At 49.4% G+C, this 21,021-nt stretch overlaps 2 protein-coding genes across 3 annotated transcripts in view; one reads left to right on the top strand and one right to left on the bottom strand.

Moving 5' to 3' along the window:
* The first annotated feature begins 268 nt into the window (after positions 1 to 268).
* ADPRH (ADP-ribosylarginine hydrolase) lies at positions 269 to 8,952 on the top strand. Its single transcript, XM_005144478.3, has 4 exons — positions 269 to 425; positions 1,052 to 1,398; positions 6,456 to 6,816; positions 7,530 to 8,952. Exons 1-4 carry the CDS (start codon positions 367 to 369, stop codon positions 7,915 to 7,917), a joined length of 1,155 nt encoding a protein of 384 aa, XP_005144535.3. The 5' UTR covers positions 269 to 366; the 3' UTR covers positions 7,918 to 8,952.
* Positions 8,953 to 9,236: 284 nt separating this feature from the next.
* LOC101870424 (immunoglobulin superfamily member 3) overlaps positions 9,237 to 21,021 on the bottom strand; it is a 103,305-nt gene continuing 91,520 nt past the window's right edge. For both annotated transcript variants that reach the window (XM_034060225.1, XM_034060226.1), the window contains 4 exons: positions 17,702 to 18,112; positions 16,057 to 16,464; positions 12,980 to 13,405; positions 9,237 to 12,213 (listed from right to left, as the gene is read on the bottom strand). In XM_034060225.1, coding sequence (XP_033916116.1) covers positions 11,963 to 12,213; positions 12,980 to 13,405; positions 16,057 to 16,464; positions 17,702 to 18,112 — 1,496 coding nt within the window. In that variant the 3' untranslated portion in view covers positions 9,237 to 11,962. The remainder of the gene's footprint in view (positions 12,214 to 12,979; positions 13,406 to 16,056; positions 16,465 to 17,701; positions 18,113 to 21,021) is intronic.

Here is a 21,021-nt window from a genome sequence, read left to right as displayed (position 1 = left end):
GGGATCACCTAGCACCTCGGGATACAGGGTAAAGCAGCACAATTGGCCATAGCAAAGCCTACAGTGAGACAATACCGAGAATGGCAGAACACACCCTTCTCCCTCCCGAGCTCCCAGCCCTGGGCCCCGGGAGGCCAAACCTCCGCTCACGCCCAGGACAGCCTGGCTGTGACCGGCGACAGCAGGCGGCCGAGCGCCGGGTCCCGCCGAAGCAGGGGCAGCCTGGGCCTGGCGGCTGCCGAGGAGGAGCCTCCGTGGCCAGGCTGGTCGCACCGCCCCGGGCAGCCGCGGAAGGGGAGGGCCGGCCGGGGGTACCCTGGGAACCCACCGGCAGCCTCCGCCGCAGAGGCCTGGCCTCCGCGCCTGATGTCCCCACGGAGCCTCCTGCAGCTCCCGTGGCCGGCCCTGCTCGCAGGGGTGGCAGCGTAAGTACTGCTGAGGCTGGGGAGCGGCCCCAACGGCCTTCCATGCTTCTGCTTGGGTCAGACCAAAGGGCCTCGCCGTGTGCCGCAGCGAAGCCTGAGGAGAAGCGTGGGTTGGGGGGGATATCGCTGGAAGTACCCGCTGGCATGGCCAGTTCGGCCTGTAGCCGGCCGGTGAAGCAAGACCCAGGGACCCGGTGCTTACTGCGTGGCTGAAACTGACCGAGCTCAGCCTCACATTATCGCGAGGGTAGGAAAGCTGCTAGGAGCTGATCTAACCTCCTTGCTTGTGCTGTGGGTTGCACTCAGAGAAGCAGTGGCCATGGGTACAATCATATAACCTGCACCCGTTTCTGCAGGCTTGCCCTTGCTTGCCAGTCTGTGACCCAGCAGGCCCAGGGAGGATAAGGCCGGCTGCCCGTGGCCCAGGGCTGGGCTGCCATACACTTACCCACACGGCCTCAGGTCCCTGGGGTGGCATTTGGGTTGAAGAAGTGTGCCCTCTGAGGAAGGTGCAGGCGCTGGAGTATCCAGTCTGCTGGAGCTTAGCAGTGGAGGCTCATCCTCAACTGGGAAAGACACTGTCTTCTGTCTCCCTCATGTATTAGTATTTTATTTTTTTTTCATAGTGTTTTCTGCATTGAAGCAGTCCTGGGGCAAAAATTGTGTCCTAAGGCGATGGAAAACTATGTGGCCTCGATGGTGCTGAGTGCAGTTGGTGACACGCTGGGCTATAAGAACGGGCAATGGGAGTTCTTGCAGAGTGGTCCAGCCATCCACAAGGAGCTGGCGGAGATGGGGGGAATCGGCAACTTGAGCATCCAAGGTTGGAAAGTCAGTGATGATACAGTGATGCACTTGGCCACGGCCGAAGCCTTGGTAGCTGCTGGGAAAACCCCAAATTTAGCACATCTCTATTCCCTGATTGCAAAGAACTACAAAGAGTGCATGAATGATATGAAGGGCAGAGCTCCAGGTAAGCCTGCTGTAATACTGCCTGGGAAGGGCTGTGTGCTCACTAATGTCTCTCCTTGTCTTGTAGCTTGGAACTGACGCTGTCCCTGGCTCTGCTTTTGGCTGTTTGTAACATTAACTGTATTTCATGAAAAGGCAGAGAGTTTTCCACACTCAGTACCTGTTTCAGGGTGAACTAGAGAGAACAAAATAAGGCAAGCTGAAGTGGTCTGGGCTCATCTGAACTAGATAAAAAAGATACTGTTTTGTCTACATCTACAAAACATTCTTACAGTGAAGTTTGAGGCCTGACCTTGAACTCAGGAAGCATGATGGCCTTTGCACTGGGGATGTGTCTTTTCTTACACTCAGAGGATGAAAAATGCAAATTCAGCCATGTATAATGCACACCCTGAGATGCTGTGTTAAAGCAACACATAAAAACAGAGAATTAACAAAGAACTGTTTGTAATACATTACACATAAAGAATATTTAAAGGCACAAAGATCTTTGCTTGGAATAAAGGTTATTAAACCCAAAGTCTGCTTTTGGCTAGCTCTGCATGTCTGATTTCTGCAACAGGGTATTCAGGCCACATTTGTATTGTCTGAAGTCTGTACTACCTCTCTTGGCACAACTGTGCTAAGTTTGGGTCACAAGCAGCGGGGACTGGCAGTGTGTGGCAGTATTCAGGAAGGGCATCTTTAACAGGCTGCAGTAGCCAAGCCATATACTACATATTCCTGTAGTTCCTGTTTCCCCGTGGCCTGCTGACCCAGCTCTTCCCCATCAATGTGTTCATGGCCCAGCCTCTTCTGGATGTTTCTGTTAAATTGGAGCTGCTAAGGCTGGGCCTCCAATTTGAGGTGTAGGCAGTGTGAAGTATCCAGGAAACTCTCAAGCCTATGGAAAGTTTATACATCAAAAAGAAATGTCCTACACGTGTCTATTTGGAGTGCCCAGAATATATTAAGAATGTTCTGGCTTGACATTAAACATGGGAAAGGCGAAATCCTGCATTGCTGTCTTAGGGCCACTGAGCACAGTGTCACAGCTATACATTTCCAAGGTAAACCAGGTTGGAAACTTGAGCAGGAATTTATTCTGCTTACCTTTCCACAGTGACCTCCTACTCTCCTGTAAAGAACTAAACTGTCAGTATTCTTTAATACAGTTTCAGTTGTTGGAGTGGCCTAATTAGTAAAATATTTAGGAAGGGGAAATGATACTTGCCAAAATAGCAGGAGTCAGCAGGTTAAACTTCTAAGACTCACTGATGTCTTAGCAAAGGAGCTTCTTTTAGTTCCCCCCTGCTTGCAAAGGTGGACTAACCACAGCTGGCAGTGAGACAGTTTTGCCTCCAGTGTCTAAGCTTGGAGACTAAAACCTGAGATGAAAAGGATAACCTAAAATTTCATTGTTAGTAATTAATAGAGGGTAATAGCACACCTGCTGCAGGCCTTCTGTGAGGAACTGAGCTGCAGTATGCCCAAAATCAGTTCCCATTTGGAAGTGAAGGATTTTCAAGTGAATTTGGTATGTACACTAATCTGAGTGACAGTGAAAGGTCAGATTATCTAGCTAAAGATAGAAATGCAACTTCTTTAGTGTGTCCATGAACACAACCTTGTATGATCTTAGGAAAAGTAATGTGATAAAAATGGACATCTGCTGGGAATGTTCTTTCAACAGCATTCTGGAGTGCTCCTGCTGCAGCCACAGGAAAGGTACTCAGCTATGAAAGCATAAATCCTGGCACTTCACAGTTAATGCCCACTGCCATACTACAAAGCAAATGCCTAATCCATGTCCTGAAAAGCTGTCTGCAGTGTGTATGCCATATTGGTCAATCCTAATGGTACAAGTTGCATGTCAATAACTTCTTTTGGCAGTTTAGAGTACATGGATTTTAAGTGAGAACCCACAGTGATGCTGCTGGGGCCAAAGCAAGTATTTACAGGGGAATTGTAGCCCTTAAGGCTGAGAATGGAAAGTTGCTGCTGCAACTTTCACCCAACAGAGATGAGATTCACCAGAACAGTGGGGGAAAGTCATATTGCTCACCCACATGAGGGAGTCCAGACCTGAAAACCAAAACCTGAAGCAATAAAGGGATTCCCACAATGTAATGAGTCATCAGACAGCCACGGCAGGGTCCCCAGGAGAGAGCTCATTGTCTTAATTCAGTGACAAGATAATCTCTATATCCCATTATTGCTATTTGTGATGTGCCACAGCCCCAAATTCTTTGTTCTTTGCAGGTAACAAAGCCAGTGAATTAAGTGACACAAACATGGTCATACTTCTTTTCTCATGATACAACTGCATCTGCCTCCACAGCTCTCTAGGAAACCATGTGGTTCAGAAACTCTGCCTTTCGGTCCAAATGTGTGGAATGAATTACCACTATGTGGTTGTTTTAATTCACTTTTTTATGTGTATTGATTGATCAACTGTTACTGTCTGTGCTCATGAAGAGTCTAAATGAGTGGATTGGAAGCCTATTCCAGGAATAGGGGCCAGTTACACTTGAAACTTCTTCATGCACCGCTTTTTGCTTGTATTTCTTCTTTCCTTAGACCAGTACCCTCCTGAGGTCAATTTTTGCTTCTTATTGTTGTTAGTACAAAGCATTCCTAACCATGATTTCCTGGATTTCCAGAACATAATTTCCTGATTCAAAACCATCTGGACAGATCCCAGGGATTGGCTGGCTGTGTGGCACTGCAGAACCAGCAGGTCTCATCTACTGGGCAGGGTGTCACATTAGCGTCATGCCAAAGGCTGGTGTGCTGGCACAGCAAGCACGGATGACTGTTGCAATGGCAGGTCTGGTTCATGCCTGGGTCATGCTGTGGGGAATTCATGAGAGCTGAAGTGGCCCTGACATCGTGGGCTATGCTGATCGGCAGCCCGCTTTTTCCTGTGGGGGAGACTTGCACAGCTGTTTCTATTCTCAAAGTTGATTTTGGTTAAGAGGCTGCAGGGCAAACAGCCCGCCAGCCACAGGATCAAGTGGCTTTCTCAGTTTAAGACAGCTATTCACGAGGAGCTGGTCCACCCCTTCCCTCTGTACAGAGGGCTGTGTCCTGCTCTCATCTAGTAAATATGTGATATAACAACACTGTTGGAAAAGAAAGATGCTCAAGACACTTAGAGCAGCATGTGACCTTATTACTGACAGCAGCCAGCCATTATTTCTTTCAGCCTATGTTCAGAAGTCAATCTTCAAGCTGTGTTGTAAATGCTATGTGCAAGCCCAATAGGCTGTCATATACTAAATCCTACTGCCAAGCATATACATGAAAGTGCAAAGTGAAGAGCTCTGCAGAGTACTTGGTGCAATACCTACCTGTGATAAGCAAGGTCCCAGATCACGGTGATCAAATCGCACCAAAGGTGATTGAATTGTGGAGTTAGGTGAAGTTTCTTGACCCGGCTTCTTCCTTGCTATTCTGATTAGTTTGACTTTCAAAGTAACAGAGCACCCTCAAGTCTATCAGCTATATGTCCCAGCAAAATGTAAGAGCAATGGTCTAATTTTGGGTGTGAGAGCATGCCCACTGTTGCTGTTACCCTATGTATCTGAGAGAGGACTGGGCAAGTTGGGGCTGGGCAAAGACTACTTTTTTGAGTCCCACTTTTGCCATTGTCCAGTACATTAAATGAAGCTGCTTGAAACCTGCCCTTCATTTAGCTTCATCTGGAAGAGCAGCATTTCAGATTTGGCCAGAAGAGAAGACTAGGAGAAAAGGCAAGCTAGAAAACAAATGAAGATAGTTCAGTGTTTCAAACCTGTTTCCTCTTCCTTGCACACAAGCATTTGGGCTTAGCTCTCAAAACATGTTTTAAAGTCTTGGCTGGGGAAGCTGGCTGGCTTCCCACCAGAAGAGAGGCAAAACTGGACTAGGGTATGAGCTTGCAGCAGGAGAAAACTGAGGAGGGGGGATAAAGTACAATTCTGAATAGCATGGAGTATGAAAAGTTATTTTTTGTAGTGAAAAAACTTGGGGGGGGGGAACCGGGGGGGAATTTAGGGAAATAGTCAAATGGCAGTTTAAAACAAAAGGAAATGCTTTGCATAACCAAATCATGGCATTGGTTACCATGGGATGTTGAAGGGGTCTGAAGGCATGCATGGATTCAAGCTGAGGAGGCCGGTTCCTGGTGGCTGGGTATGTTAGGAGTTGAAGACACCACTTTGGCTCTGTTTTCTGACTCAAGCAAGCTTGTATTCCTGTGTCTGCTGGAAGCCAGGCAGGTCTTCTTGGGAGAATGTTGTATTTGCCTCATTTTTTATAGTCTTTCCATAGTTATCTGTGACTGTGAAGATGGGCTAGTTGGCTGGACAAACCTTTGGTCTCACCTAGCACAGTTGTTCTTCAGCTTATTGGAGTACAGTAAAGCCATTTATGCAGACCACATTGCAGTGAGAAGTAATACATTCATCACTTTCTGACAAACTTCAACTGCAGCAAGGGAGAGCTGGAAAACACTTCCTACCAGTGATGCAATGGGAAAGATGCCTGGGAGCTTGTGGGGTCTCTGCCTTTAAAAGGTCCAGTAAAGAGGCTGAACAACTAAAAAAGCAGAGGTACTTAGCCCTGCCTCAGGTCAGGTATCCTCCAAACCTCCTTTCTGTTTCTATTTATATATATCTATCTAGGTATTAAGATGTATGTGTACATAATATACCTAATATATATAGTACGTATTATATATAGCATGTATGAATATATATAGTATTTTTATAGAGAAGTTATTAAACAACATGATATGTAAATAAAATTAATGTAAATAAATCAGCAGTGGACTTGTTTCTTACCCCGTAATTATTTACATGAACAGGAATTACCAAGGCTGCTTGGATGTATGTTTGGTGCACTGGCAGTTTAAAGCAGGATACATGTGTGAGCAGAAAACTTATGGTTTTAAAGGAAAGCTCAAATCCTATGCAGAGTAATCCTCCTTCTCCATTACCTAGCCTGTCTTCCCTTAGTTCCCAACCTACATGATCCTGCCTCCTCCTGATGCATGTTTCTGTTTCTTTTCTTTCTTGGGCTGTGTCCCCCGTCCAGGTGCCACAAGTACGGCGAATGCGCTGAAGTTGGATCCGGAGCGGCTGGATGGCTGGAGGGCCCTGTTCAGCCCCCATGCAGGAGGCTGTGGGGCCGCCATGCGTGCCATGTGCATCGGGCTACGTTTCTGCCACACCAGTGAGCTGGACACCCTGGTGCAAGTCAGCATTGAGAGCGGCCGAATGACCCACCACCATCCTACTGCCTACCTGGGGTCCTTGGCTTCAGCCCTCTTCACAGCCCTTGCGGTGAATGGCGTGCCTCCCCCGGCCTGGGGGAAGCAGCTGCTGGAGGTGCTGCCAAAAGCGAAAACCTATGTGAGGGACACTGGCTTCTTCGTGGAGGAGAACATGGGGCAATGGTGAGTTGTGCTTCCAGCACTGGGCTTTGCTAAAACTAGAGTAAACCTCATGTATGAGAGGGTGAGCTCTGCTTATACTTAAGTTTCAGTAACCACATACAGTAAAGTCCCAGAGCAGCTCATGCCTGCTGTGGGCCTGAATAGATTCAGAGTACCTCTAGCTTAATTTAAAAGAAAAATGAGCACATCGTGTTTGGGTCACACAGTTGTGCCATTTTTGGATCCAGTATGAGGTAGCTGGATTGGTCATCTCAGGCAACCATGACCTGATGAAAGATGGAAGCAGGGGAAGGGCGTTATGCTTTAGGACTGAGCTCACTTTGAAAGTCATAATCAAATCTGGTTGCAGATTCAGTGCGGCTGTGTGTGCAGGGGCACACACAGGCAGGGGCAGAGGTACTCTGTATCTCAGAGGGTGACTCAGTTTTCACTCTGAGCCTTTGAATCCCATGCAGCATGACAGTAGCAGGTGCTGAGCTGCCTTCTCCCATGTGGCTGGAGGGAGGGGAAATCTAACTCACTGAAACATGTCCCTGGGCCTCTTCCTGGAAATCATGTCCCTAGTTTGACAAATGGGGCGATGCCTACCATTTTGCTGAGCCATTGCTCCAGGTTCTTGTTACAGCACATTTTCAGCTGGTGCTGAGCAGGGAGCTGAGGTACATGCTTCTGCCATGGGATGTCTCTTACAGCCCCCCCATCCTCTTTTGCAGGCATTATTTTGAAGAGCAGTGGGAAAAATACCTGGCGGAGAGAGGCATAGCAGATGGGATCTCGCCACCCACCTTCCCCCCAAGGTATGGTGTGGAAGAGAGAGACTCCTTCTACACCTCCCTCAGCTACGATGGCTGGGGGGGCAGCAGCGGGCACGATGCCCCTATGATCGCTTACGATGCGGTGCTGGGTGCAGGGGACTCATGGGCAGAGCTGGCTCACCGAGCCTTCTTCCATGGTGGGGACAGCGACACCACTGCTGCCATTGCAGCCTGCTGGTGGGGCGCCATGTATGGCTTCCAGGGCGTCAATGACTCCCTCTATGCCCAACTTGAGTACAGAGACCGCCTGGAGCAGGTGGCCAAGGCCTTGTACTGCCTCACCTAGATGGGGGCAGCAGGGCCCCCAGGGGTGCGCTTACCTCAGAGCCACCCTCTGCTCACTCAAGGTTTAGCAAACTCCATTTGCAAACCTGCTGGGTTAAAGCACTGGAGCATCAGCCAGAGTCAGGTCTGCTTTTTTTGTGTGCATGTTGGCCTCAATGGAGGGCTGTTTTGGAGCTAGCAGTTTAGGGATGGTGGGTGGGGGAAGCACTTACAAGGTGGTTTGATGGGAGCAGCTGAGCCCTGGGACATCCTTCCTCCACTGCATGGTGGCTGCACATCGCCTGACCCTCAAGGGGAGCAGGGGCACCCACTGCAGCCATGCCCCAGCAGCAAAACCCCTTCAAGCTGCCCCAGACCAGGGTCCTGCCCATATGAGCATGCCTGAGAGGGTCAGGGATGCACACCTGAGTGCAGGGAGTGTACAGGGGCTGCAGATGGGCTGCTAGCCCAAGCTCCCTGCCTGGTACTGTCAACAGGGAGTGCTGGGGACACCATTTGCCATCTAGCACTGAGACTATCGCAGATGCAGCCCAAAACAACCTGCTGGGGGGTGCATGGGGAGAAGGCAAACAGCCAGTTGTGCCTGGAGACAGCAGCTCTCTCATACAATTATTTTAGCAGAGATTTTTGTTTTAAATGAATGTGGGGAAGAAACCCAAACCCGACCTCACAGCTGTGTCAGCAGTGCATTTTGCACGTCACAGCACTTTTGCTATACAGGTGAGAATGTATCACACTATTTCCCTGCTTCAGTTAACATGGGAGTTGAAGACTACTAACCAAACCCTTAATCAAGGTAAAAGTGGGTAATGAAAATGAACACGTTGCATTTTACATCAACTTAAGCAGCTTCTGAGGTGAGCAATATTCTTCTGTTAACATCAAGGTTACTAAAGATTATTTGCTTAATGTTTGCTATGGATAATTCTATAAAATAAAAGGTTTTTCTTCAAATCCAGACTATGGCAAAGTACTTCCTGTTTTCAAAGCAATTTCAAAAATGGTGTATCCCATTCAATAAACAGATCTGACGTGCCTTGGTTAAATGTTATATTCTGTTATGGGATGAATTAAGGGATGGGAGGGAGAAGTATGAAGAGCCAGAGGGTGTAAGGTGTCTGCAAGCTCCAGCATGCAAGAAAGGAAATGCACTGCCAGGGTGGGAGAAGAGTTAATGCATCAGGGAATGGGTGGTGGGAAAGGGAGAGGCTGCCTGAAAGGGGGTGTTCAGCACACCTTTATTCAGGGAGTGTGCATAAAGGGAGTGTGCATAAAGGCATAATGAAAACCCAAATCTGATAAAAACCAGTGGCAATAGGATTCACAATTTCAACACAGTTTACTACAGCTCTCCGGTGTGTTGTATAAAACATGTTTTAGTGCAACATAGTACAAAGTTTTTGTTAAACGTCTGTTTTTTTAAAAAAAATCCCAAATATTCTTCCACATCATGCATGGATAGAGGATCTCTCTTTCTTCTTGGCTTTGTTACAGGAAGTTACAGCAGAGAGAGTGGTTTGAAAAGCTTCATGTTAAAACTCATTACAGGAAGAGTCTGCCTTATAAAAACAAGTTTGAGACTGGGCAGCATCTGCCAGAGCAATGGAGAAATGCCACCGGCAAGGTACATTCAGGGACCACCTGGAAGCCCAGGAAAGCCTGGGCTCAGTGCAGGAACCTCAGGGCTGGGAAGGGACCCAATCCAGCCAGTGGCATAGGGCCATGGAGAGCTCTCCAGGAGAGCCCTGCTCCAGGACAGACAGGCTGATGAGGAGCATGGCTCGGATGCAGCACAGTGCTCTCCCAGGGAAGAACAGCTCCTGCTGACTTCATTTTTTCTTCTTCCTTCCTTTAAAGCTGAAGTGAATTGCAGTTCCTGCCCTGGAGCAGTAGGTACAGGAGACACTACATTTACAAAACAATACCCACTGTCTTCAGCTGCTGCTGTTCGCTCCTTGGTTCTTCATTTCCATTCACTTCTCATCCCACTCCTCTCTTTGCAGATGTCATAACCAGAAAGGGAAGGCAAGAGTGCAGGTGTGTGATACGTGTGTCTATATATATAGGAGTGTGATACTATGCATATGCTGGGGTCAGTAAGCAGTTACATCTTGAGGAGGCAAACTTTGCAGAAGGATGAGTGAAATCTGGGCTTCCCAGTGGAAGAAGAAACCAATGTTGTTCTAGTGGAAGAGCAGAGGTGTCTGACTTCAAACGCCCTCGCATGGAAGAGTCTACGGCCACATGGGTCCTCTCCCAGTTGGATGAGAGGATATGCATCGCAGATCTTCCACCTGAGGCTTCACCACCTCTGAAACATCAAGGCATCAGGGTCTAACCAACTAGTGCTACAGAGCATCTGCTGAGGTCCTCATCTCTTCAGAAACAGCAGTCCAACACTCCTGAAGAGGACAACGGCTGTGGGTATGGCACCTCTCACACGTGAGGTGTAGGGAGTCTTGTGGCTGTGCCCATCCATCCCGGTTGGCTTCAGCCATGCTGCAAAATACAAATGGCTGGATTTGCCAGGAAGACATCGAGGAAGACAACAAAAGGCCATTTTTGGCAAACTTCTTCTTCCGCCAGACTAACACTTAGGGCGTATAAGGGAGGAGGCGGATTCCCCCACAGGACAGGGCAGGGGTACTTGGCATTAAGTGGTACATGGGAGCTCAGGTGCCCCACGTGGCGAGAGCCCTGGTTTGGTTCATGACAGCCATATCTTTCACAGAAAGAACAGCATTTCCTGCCACAGCGACTGCCTACAAGAGCAGATGACTGCCAGGATGGGGAGCTGATGGAGAAATGGTTTCTCCTTCTCAAGCCCCAGAAACTCAAAATGGCAGATGCAGGTGCACACACAGGGAAGATTTCTCTCAGCTCAAGGGGACAAGGAAGCCCCCAGGGTGCCAGTGTGGTGCAGGCTCCTTGCCCTGTCCAAGCTCACACCAGAAAGCAGTGCAAGCCACAGGGAAACTCATGACACACGGTGGTTAATTGCATGTCCCCGCTGCACAGCATGGCTGCAGCTGGGCTCCTTGGCTGGAGCCATCCAGGGGCTGTGAACCCAACCAGTGGAGCTTTTCCTTTCCCCTTCCTAGAGTCATTACTTTGGTCATATTGAAGTCTTCAGAGACTGGATCCAGCCACTCGTCCCCAGGCGACTGGGGCACAGAGGGGACCCGCCTCATCAGAGGTTGCAGCATGGACACCAGGGAGGAGCACAACTCTGGTAAGCTGGACTGTACAAGGACCTTCTTTGCTACCAACAAAGTCAGAGCTTTCAGGTGTCCTCCTTCCATCCCTCTCTTCAGTTCCTGGGGACAAACTAAATTGCTTTTGTCCTGACCACTAATGTGCTCAATATTCAGTCTCTCCAAGGCATGGAAACACTGCAGAAGGTGAACTGCTCCCTCCTGAGAGAACAGTAGATGGAGGCAACAAGATACTGAGACTACAGCCAGTCTTTGAGATAGACATCTTGATAGCTCAGCTAACCCCTCCATAGGTGGACCTGGCTTTATCTATTTTAGAAAGAGGAGCTAGCTCAGCACACCTTGGGAAAAGACCTTCTTCACTGTGGCACCAAGTCTGAGAAGGAAAAGCAGGCTGTCTTAGAAAACATAAACATTTACTTCCAAAGAGATCGTCCCAGGACCAAATGCCCCCTTGGAACTCCTCGCTGTGTGGAAGGCAGGGGAAGCCTACAGTTCTTTCAGTGACCAAAAAAGAAATGACAAAATAGTTACGGCCAAAAAGACAGCAACTGATGGGAACAAAATTAATCCGAGAGGAACATCTGCTATGTACATCAAGAGCAGCAACACTCAGTCCATCAGGATGAGGTGGTATGTTCTCCACTGGTGCTGGAAGAAGCCTCGGACCTTCCTGTCCCTGCTGGCTGGGTGCTCCACAGAACTCAGCCGCCACGTCAGAGCACAGACACTGAAACAAATGAAACAACAACAAAACCCACTCTGTTCCTTAGGGTTCCTGGTGTGTCTCTGCTTCTCTCTCTGCCTGTCCCCCTGGGTGCCTCTGCCTGTTTAATCCATGGTTCCTGGGTGGATACTGAGGACTGGTGGCTCTAGGCAGGTGGGAGAGTAGTTAAGGTGAGGCTCTTTGATCCACAGCAAGGGGACCCCATTCTTGCCCTCAGAGTTCTTGCTAGAGTTCCGGCTCTTGAACCGCACCAGGAGGATGGTGATGATCAAGATGCCAAAGATGGGGAAGGGGTAGAAGAACACAAAGTAGAAGAGTGCGTCGTTGGAGCAGATGACAGACTGCAGGCTGGAGCCTGGAAAGAAACACAGGATGGTCACATTTCATGGCTCCTCTGCAACATAGTGCCTAAAAACTTCTTCAGAAACAAAAAACCCAGACACTCATTAATCTGTGTCAATGGAGGAGGTTGGGCTCTGAGAAAAATACCAATATTGCAGAACAGAGTAGCAGAAGAAAGTTGTTGCAGGGCATGTTTTGGCCTTATCCCCACCATGAGTTTCATAAGTGCTAGAGAAGAGCCCTCCCTGGTGCAGATTTTATGATATCTTACAAAGCAGGGAGCCTTGCAAAGCACTGATTCCCTTAGTGGCTGTACACAGAGGCAGCACCCCAGGGTATGTCCTTTAAGGGCCCACGAAACTCTCATCACCTCAGTTTTCTCTGGGGCCTCTAAACCATCCAATGGCTTCAGGAGTTGCTGAGAGAAAACCTTTGTGCCACAGCCTGCACCTCTGTGCATAACCAAGCCAGACTCCAGGGTGTTTCCCACATGGAAGGGTTAAACCCCAGTGGGGGACAATATCTGTCCCCACTGACTCCAGACACACCAGGTGGTGATGTGGGGCAGGCAGCCCCAGCACAGAGCTAAGTGCAGGGCTTAATCCAAGAACAAGCTGGGCTATAAGCCATCAACCTACTTGGAAAAGCACTGGCACCGCAGACTTGCCCTGGTGCAGGTGAGACCCAGGCCCATTCATTCCTTGACCTTTTTATTTCGGTTGAACCAAAGATGCAGGAGATGCCAGGGACATGCCCTCAAGAGGGCCATTGCCTCTTACCTGCATCCTGCACATGAACAGCAACCGTGCTCGACTCTTCCTCTGCCAGCCGGTACCACACGCCGCTGGGGTTGGCCAGCCATTCCTCCACACGGCACGAGTAGTTCCCCGTGTCGGCTCCGCTGGCTTGCAGCACTGTCAGCCGGAAAAGCACTGCCGAGAGCCTCTGGAAGCGCAGGCGCCCCTCCCAGCGACTGGCCTCAGTGCTGAAGATGGCATCAGGGCCCACGGTCAGCACTGCTTCCCTCTCCTGCTCCTCGTCCTCCTCTGTCTGGCCACCAGCCTCTTTAGCCTGCATGTTGTACCATGTCACTGCGAAATGGGACTCTGGGCTGGAGCGGGACAGGATACTGCAGTCCAGTGGGAAGGACTCCTTCTCCTGCACCGTGAGGTTAGCAGTAGCTGTTTCCACCTGCAAGGTGGGATCTGAGATAAGGGGAGATGTGAGCGCTGAGTATTGTCAAAGCCACCCTTGCCCCAGTGCAAACTGTCACAACTCTGCCATGTACTGAGCACAGTCTAAGCAATATCCAAAGGCTTGACGCAGCCTGCCAGGTCCCACAGGTACCTCTGTGGTCAACCCCACAGGTGCGGCATCCTCACCTGGCCACACATCACCTGGGGCAGGGTCAAACAGGAGCTGTCTGTGAGCACAGCACTGCTGCCCTGCCCACACAGATCCTGGCACCAACTAATGAGTGCACATGTGAGAGGAGAAAGCTGCTGCAGCTTACCCAGACATGCTACTAGAACATGCTAGGAAACACTGAGTTTGGTGCCTGTGCTGAGGAGCAATGTACTACTCCTCCCCAGCTACTGACGCAAAAAGCATTGCACTCCATGCTTACTTTTTATTTCTTTGAGAGTTCTCAAAGATCAGTATGACAGAAGAGGGGAGGATTTTCTCTAGCAATTTGGGAAGTTATTTAGGTAACATCTCCATGGAGATGTCCCCAGCACAGACACAGTGGGGACACTTCTAAAAGTCTAATTTTCTTGGGGATTTTAAATTATTTTTGTTCTAGTGCTTGCTGCATGGCTAGAAATGTTTTTACCTCACTGAGATAAAGTGGCCAGACCGAAGATGGGTTGATGAAACACTGACTTCAAGAGCAATTAACATCTGGTTTCGTCATCTTGCCAGGGAACACACATATACTCCAGGGATCACAATCAGTCCAGATCTACGCTTTCATTTAAAGATTAAAAAGCCCTTTCCAACATAAGAGCTGAGCAGGAAGGGCAAGCTGACAGCCTACTGTAGAGAGCTTTCTCCTTCAGTGAAGATAGCTAGGCAAACCCTCTCTTGTGCAGCCCCTGGGTGTCCCTGCAGGAGGGGGCTGCTGTCCCCCACCTCTGATGAGCCACAGGGCTTCTCATTATAGCATCTGCCCAACACATTTTAAATGGTCCCATAAGGAGAATCTTCAAGGCCAGAGCCCTTTAGGCCTTAGGCAACACAACTGTTTTCTGTTCACAGCTTCTCCAGGAAGACTCCTGAGCAGAAACAGGACTACAGAGGAAAACGGGAGGAAGGGAAGGAAACAGTTTGTCAAAACCAACACAAAGACTCCCCACCTCTGCAGGTTAAGCAGAAACAGAACTGCTGTCTGAAGGTGCCGAGAGGTTCTTTTGTCCTCTCTTTGCTCATGATTATAGTCCTGAAAAATGAGCATGGAGATCCTTACTAATGAGACATGAGTCAAAAGCAAGTTTAGTAATTTTGTTAAGTACTGGTTGCTATGAAAGAAGAACACACAACAACGTAGCAGTTTTAGAGAAAAAATTGTCTGGAATTATTCCTCTCTTCTTCCCACTCCACATCCTTCCACAATTCAAGATGAGCCTCAAGGATTCCCCTGCTGTTCATTCTCCCTCCATCAGGGCTGGCAATTCTCAAACTGGATGAAGAGCTGCACTTACAGCCATGCGGGCACTTGGGATACAGGGATTACCTGGGGAGGCCTTATCCTCTGTTCAAGCCATCTAGGCCAGCAAAGTTTTCCAAGCAAGGACCTGGCAGAAGAGAGCTGTGCTGTCCTGAGTGAGTGAAAATCTCTGCAGTGAAAATCTCCTCTGCCATAAATGACCATAAAAACCTTTCCAGAATCTTACCCTTTTGCCAGCTCCACTGCAGAGTCACCTCATTGGAATGGGCAGACATAAAGCACCACAGCAGAACTTGCAGAATAGTTGTTTTATATGCTGGAAAATATCCAGCGGATGAGGACCGTGACTGTTATTTAACCTATAGCCTTTAAAACATTTAATCTTGAGTCATATGTCTCAAAACCTAGGAATCCCTATTTTCCAAGGTAAACTGTCCTTGAAGCTTATCTGTTGTTAGAACAGACTACTTCTGTACCACTTTTTTCTCCACTAGATACTAGCAAGAGCATCTGGATTCTTGATGCCTGCCTGTGTGTGTCTGTGCATAGCCAAAATGATGGCGTTAGGTAGCAGGATCCACCTGAACCACTGTCACTGGCAAGAGGGTAATCAGGAAGCCCTCAACTACTCTCTCGTCCATATAGAAGCAGGTTCCTCATAGCCAGCTCCTGCCCCATCAAGAAGCCCAAATCCTCATCCCAACTGACAGACAAACCCTTGGAGCTGCAAAGCCCACATCTGCTTCTTCACCCACAGAACAGGGAGCAGCAGCTGGACACCAGCAAGGGTACTGATCTCCTCTGCTACTCTTTTCATGCCAGAAACCTTGCCCCTGAGGCACATGACTGGGAAGCACAGACAGCTTCCCCCATCTCACTATCAAAATGTGAGTAAAACTGGAAGCATATCCTACCAAAATCTTCCAAAAGTGCTGTGAAAACAATACATCTGCAGTGGTGACAAAATCCCAAGCCCATCTAGCTCTTTGCAGGGCTTGCTCTGTGCTCCTTCCACAGAAACAAGAGTGCGCCCAAGAAGACATGCAAGAAATTATCAGCATGGCCGGTAGCTTGGTGGTCCTGCCCTCTGCTCAGACCTGCTGTCAGAGACAGATAGATAGTGACTTGTGTGTTTGACCCAAGATGGCAGAGTGCTGCTCAAAGCTGTTGGCATGAGATCCTCCTCACCTGGCTGCTTGACAGTAAGAGTGATGAGTCCAGAGAGGTCCTCTGCCCGCTTGTACCAGCGGTCGCTGGGGTCAAGGAGCCACTCCTCCACACGGCAGTCATAGGCTCCGCTGTCCTGCACGGTGGCATTTTGGATGGAGAGGAGGTAGACACCTGGGGACGGGCTCTCCAGGTGCAGCCGGCTCCGCAGGTTGCCCAGTGCCACCAGGTCCCCGTAGCGCAGGATGCTCTGCCGGCTCAGCCGGGCCACCACCTCCTTCTCCGGGTGGCCTGGCCGCCACACGTACCACTCAACTGAGAGCTGGGATGAGGGGCTGGTCCGGTTGCTGACCACGCACTCCAGGGTCACCCACTGGTTCTCCAGCACTGTGATGTTCTTGTGGGTCTGGTTCACCTGCAGGCGGTTATCTGTGGGAAAAGGCCATGAGAAATGCAAGGTGACTCAGGGCTGCAAAGGGTCCTTTGTCTCCCCACAAGCACTTCTTGCATGGCCATAGTCCTGGGGTGTGATGAAAAAAAATTGAGGAAAGGGAGGAAAAAAAAAAATCCATGGGGAAAAAACCCCAAAACTAAACATATGAAGAGGAAGAGAAAACGGGATTTGTGTCTTTTAGGGCCTTCTGAAAATCTCAGGCTAACCACCAACAATGCCTCATTCAGCACAAGGAACTGGAAACACACAATCTCCCAGTAACAAAATGAGAAGTAGCAGGAGGGCAAAGTCAGAGATTGTGTTCTGCTGCCTTGGGAATTTCCCTGATTTTCACTCCACAATTTCATTGATATATGGAGGGTGGAGGGTGGGTGACTGCAATCAGCCCTTTTATGTGAAATGATGTGTCACTCCTAACTCCTTCATACCTTCTTTCCACGGGCAGTCTGACTTCCCTGGTACAGCCTCTGCAGTGACCCACACTGGACTTCCCAGAGAGAGGCAGGTGATGCAAAGGGGGACAGATCACAGATCCCTCCTCCCTAACGACTCCACAGCCATCTCACAGAAATGAGGAGCTGGGACAGGCAGGAAGCAGCTCTGTCCGAAGCTTTGTGGGGGCTTGTGGGAACTAAAAATGCTCTTCCATCACCCCACCTTTACCAATGATGTCCACTGTCAAGGAAAACACTTGCAGATTTCTCCTTTCCTGGCAGCCAGCTCCGTGGCTCATTAAACTCATTACTCACATGTCATGTGCACAGCACAGAGGGAAAAGAGACAAAGCTCCCTCAGTCTGCAAGGATACAGGCACAGAGTAAAATTAAACTGTGTGCAAAGCATAAAATGCTTTCCCAGGTAGGCACACACCAGTTCTCTCTCACTAGGTCGCTAGTTGACACTCTTGCTACGCGATGCTCTTGAGGATAAAGAAACCTGGCTGGACACAGCAGACCTCTAGATCATGGGGCATGGCCAACCCTGATGTGGGGACATGCAAATGCATGCCAACCCAGCCTAAATGGAGAAGGGGCTCATCAAATGGGAAAAACATCCCTCTTTGTGCAGGGATTATGCAGGCATGAGGATAAAAGGAGGGGGTGACAAGGCTGTGGTGGAAAGAAGTGCAGAGCATCCCTGCTGCCCCAGAAAAGCTTGTCAAGCTCATGAGCCCTGTACAACAGCCAGTGCCAAGAGTACCCCACGTGGTACCTGGCTGCTTGACGGTGACCTCTGTCCGCCCTGACACCTCCTCTGCCAGCTTGTACCAGGCATGGTTGGGGCTGAGCAGCCACTCCTCCACGTGGCAGTAGTAGCTGCCGCTGTCTCGGACCTCTGCTCGCTGCACTGTCAGGCTGAAGAGCCCTCCTGATGCTGAGCGCTCGAACTGCAGCCGGCCCCGCAGCCCCTCCTCCTCTGCATAGGTGCCATACTCAAAGGTTGAGCTATGGGTGGTCTTCAGGATGAGCTTGCCATCAGCGTCGGAGGGCTTGTGGACATACCACAGCACAGCAAAGTGTGAGTCAGGGCTGGTCTGGGACTTCACTGAGCAGTTGAGTGGGATGGGACGGTTCTCCACCAGAGTGATGCTCCGCTTTGACTTGCTCACCTGCAGCTTGGTCACTGTAAGGGAAGAACAGGGAAGGATGAGGAGAGGTGGGTCATTAACATGGAAAAGAAACTGAACTGGTCTGGGGAGGACCACAGAGCCCTGCCCCAACTACAGACATGGCAGCTTTTGCTTGGGTCTTACCTGTACCTTTAAGACAACGTTCTCCTACCAAATTTCTCTTCTTTCACCCCTGGCTCTACTTGTAGATGCTCCCACCATGTCCCTAAGCAACAGGCTGCTTTTTCACAGTTTGTCATTTAAAAGACTTCCTTTCTTAATTCACTGTGATCTAAGGCACCAAATCTAGCAAGAAGAGTACACCCATATTCAATGCTTTTTTTAATGGAGAAATCATACCACTTGCACCTCAGAGCGATGAACTGCTGAACAGAGAAACTGGTCAACAAAGAAAACCATCTCCATGAAGGGCGAATTAAACAAGACTCTACTCCTGTCACATGGGTAGCTAACCAGTCACAGTGTTGAAGATGACATGGCAGCGTCATTGGCTCTTGTCCCTGAAAGGAGAGTGCCACACTGGTTTTCCCATTCCTCTCTCCCTGCAGGAGCAGATGAAGCCTCCACTGTGCGTGGTCAGGCTGCGCCTGTCACCCAAGCCTTTGACCCAGGGCATTCCAGTCTGCAGGGGAGGAGATGAAGTGCCCTCCTGTGACACTTGTGCTTGGCCTGCCTGGGAGTGCTGCTGGCTACAGACAGGAGGAGGCACAGCTCCTGGCAAGACACAAAGCTTCTCCTCCTTCACATCCCCTCGCATGGCAGCGCCCTCTGAAAGAGGGCATGCTCTCCTGCTGCAGAGCGAAGGGATTCCGCTGACAACTGGTGACTCTCTTAACCTAGTGAGTGCCCTAGGCACGACTGGCATGACACGTGTGGCACCACAGGTACAAACAACTGCAGGCTGCCAGGGGAGCTGTGTACATCCACACCCTGGAAACCCATCCCACGCATTCTCTGTTTGAGAGGAAGCAACGCTGTCTCCTCTCTCTCACCGACACATGGCCTCCTCACTTTGCATCCTGGCTTTGCTTCCAGCTCCCCTTGGGCCGAGGGTCTCGGATGCCTGTTGGCACAAGCGATGAGTGACAGAGACGAGCAATAGGATGGGCACAGGCAAACAGCTTCAAATGGGAGGGATGAACTCCTGTCACAGTTCTGCTCTAAGAGAGCATCTGAGATAGGCATCCTGTTAAATTGATTGCCCGTGGCTCTAATCAGTATGCCAATAAAGACCCATGGCTGTGTAAGGGGTATGGCACACAGAGAGTGGACAGAGGGAAGAAGGGAAATAGTTCCTTGTTTTTTCACCCTGAAGATTTCAACCTAATGGAGAGATTTAGCATCACCCTGTTATATTTCTGCCATACCCCAGGACATGCTCTTTCCCCTTTGTTTCATTCAGGACAGCTGCTTTAGCCAATGCACCCACACTCATCCCACCTTTTCAGCTCACCACTGGTTAAGAAAGGTTATTTTGAGCATTAATCAATCTTCCAAGTCCCTGGGAGATGAACCAATAAAGGGGAAGGTGATTCTCAGCAGTTTCCTTTCTCCCCCAGCCCCCTTTCCAAACAGTTTATTTTTAATTGGTACCGGATTATTTTCTGCAACCGTTACTAAGGAAACCTCTGTTACTATAGCAACCATGTATGTTAAGTCAGTAGTTCTATAGCTATTAAAATGCAGTATATACACATGCTGTGTGTGGTGGGGTTGCTCAATATTAACACACGCACAGACAAAGCCACGGTATGCACAGAGCAGCTGAGATGTAAGCACCCCTTCCAGTGCTCTTCCCAAATCATGGCAACTCCAGGAGATGAAAATGAGGATGGGCATGGACCAATTTTAAGCCTGGTGTCTGGGCTGACAGACCTGCACCTCACACATGACAGATGTATTTCACTGAAGCAGTGAAAGCGTGTTCCCACACCATAATCATGGCAATTTTTGCTGTGCATGGATCCCTGAGATCATCCATGAGCTCTTGCATGGCCTCCGTGCAGCTCTCCCTGCTTCCATTTGACACTTGGGAAAATGTCTTCTATTGTGGGGATGAGGATGATGGGGAAGAAATCTTATTAACTATGACAAAAATGAGATCTTAAATCCCCCAGCTCTCTGAGCCTTCCTTGGCAGCCACTGCAGCCAGCATCCAGGAATTTGCGTACTCCCCCAGATCTTGATGAGATGATCACTTCTCCTGCTTGCTGACAGCTGGAGCAGCAGTCCCTGGCAGGGAATTACAGGTCTTCCCTTTGCTAGACTGCACACACTTGCAGGGGTTCCTACACTGTGTGTGGAGTTTCCCCGAGATTAGAGGTATCTGTGATAGGTAATGACACCCCTGCCAATGCACTTCTCATCTAACATGACTTACTTTCCTAATGGAGGCACACAACGGAAGATGCAAGTGCAGGTTTTGTTTCCCTTGCAGAGTTAGAGAGGACATTCTCAGTCTTTTCCAGTCTGTGAACACCAAATGCTTTCCTGTCCAGGCACTAGCTCCTCATAGTAAATGCATACCTACCTCTTCTTCATTACCTTTTGCAGATCCTATAGAAATAATTCACAGCTTTTACAGACCACAGGCTGAAAACTGCTGAGTCGGAAGCACTGTGGCACACAGGTACCTTGGGGCAGCTTCACCTTTGGGCTACAGGTGGGTTTTCAGGCTCTTCCAGGGGAGAGATCCTCTGCCACAGTCTGGTTAAGACACGGGACGCTTTCTGGGGCAGCTTGTGCTTTGCCTTCCCACAGGGATGATCATCAGCCATCATTCACAGATATGCAAACTAATCCAAAAGGTTCACTTTGCATTTGGGGAAAATGATTTAAAAAGGAGAAGGGAGAAATAATCCTGAAGTTGGTGGTCCAGGGTGATGGTGAGGGTAATGGTATA

The sequence above is a fragment of the Melopsittacus undulatus genome, chromosome 2, assembly GCF_012275295.1.
Source record: "Melopsittacus undulatus isolate bMelUnd1 chromosome 2, bMelUnd1.mat.Z, whole genome shotgun sequence".
Classification (NCBI taxonomy): Eukaryota; Metazoa; Chordata; class Aves; order Psittaciformes; family Psittaculidae; genus Melopsittacus; species Melopsittacus undulatus.
This window is presented reverse-complemented; position numbering and strand designations above follow the sequence as displayed.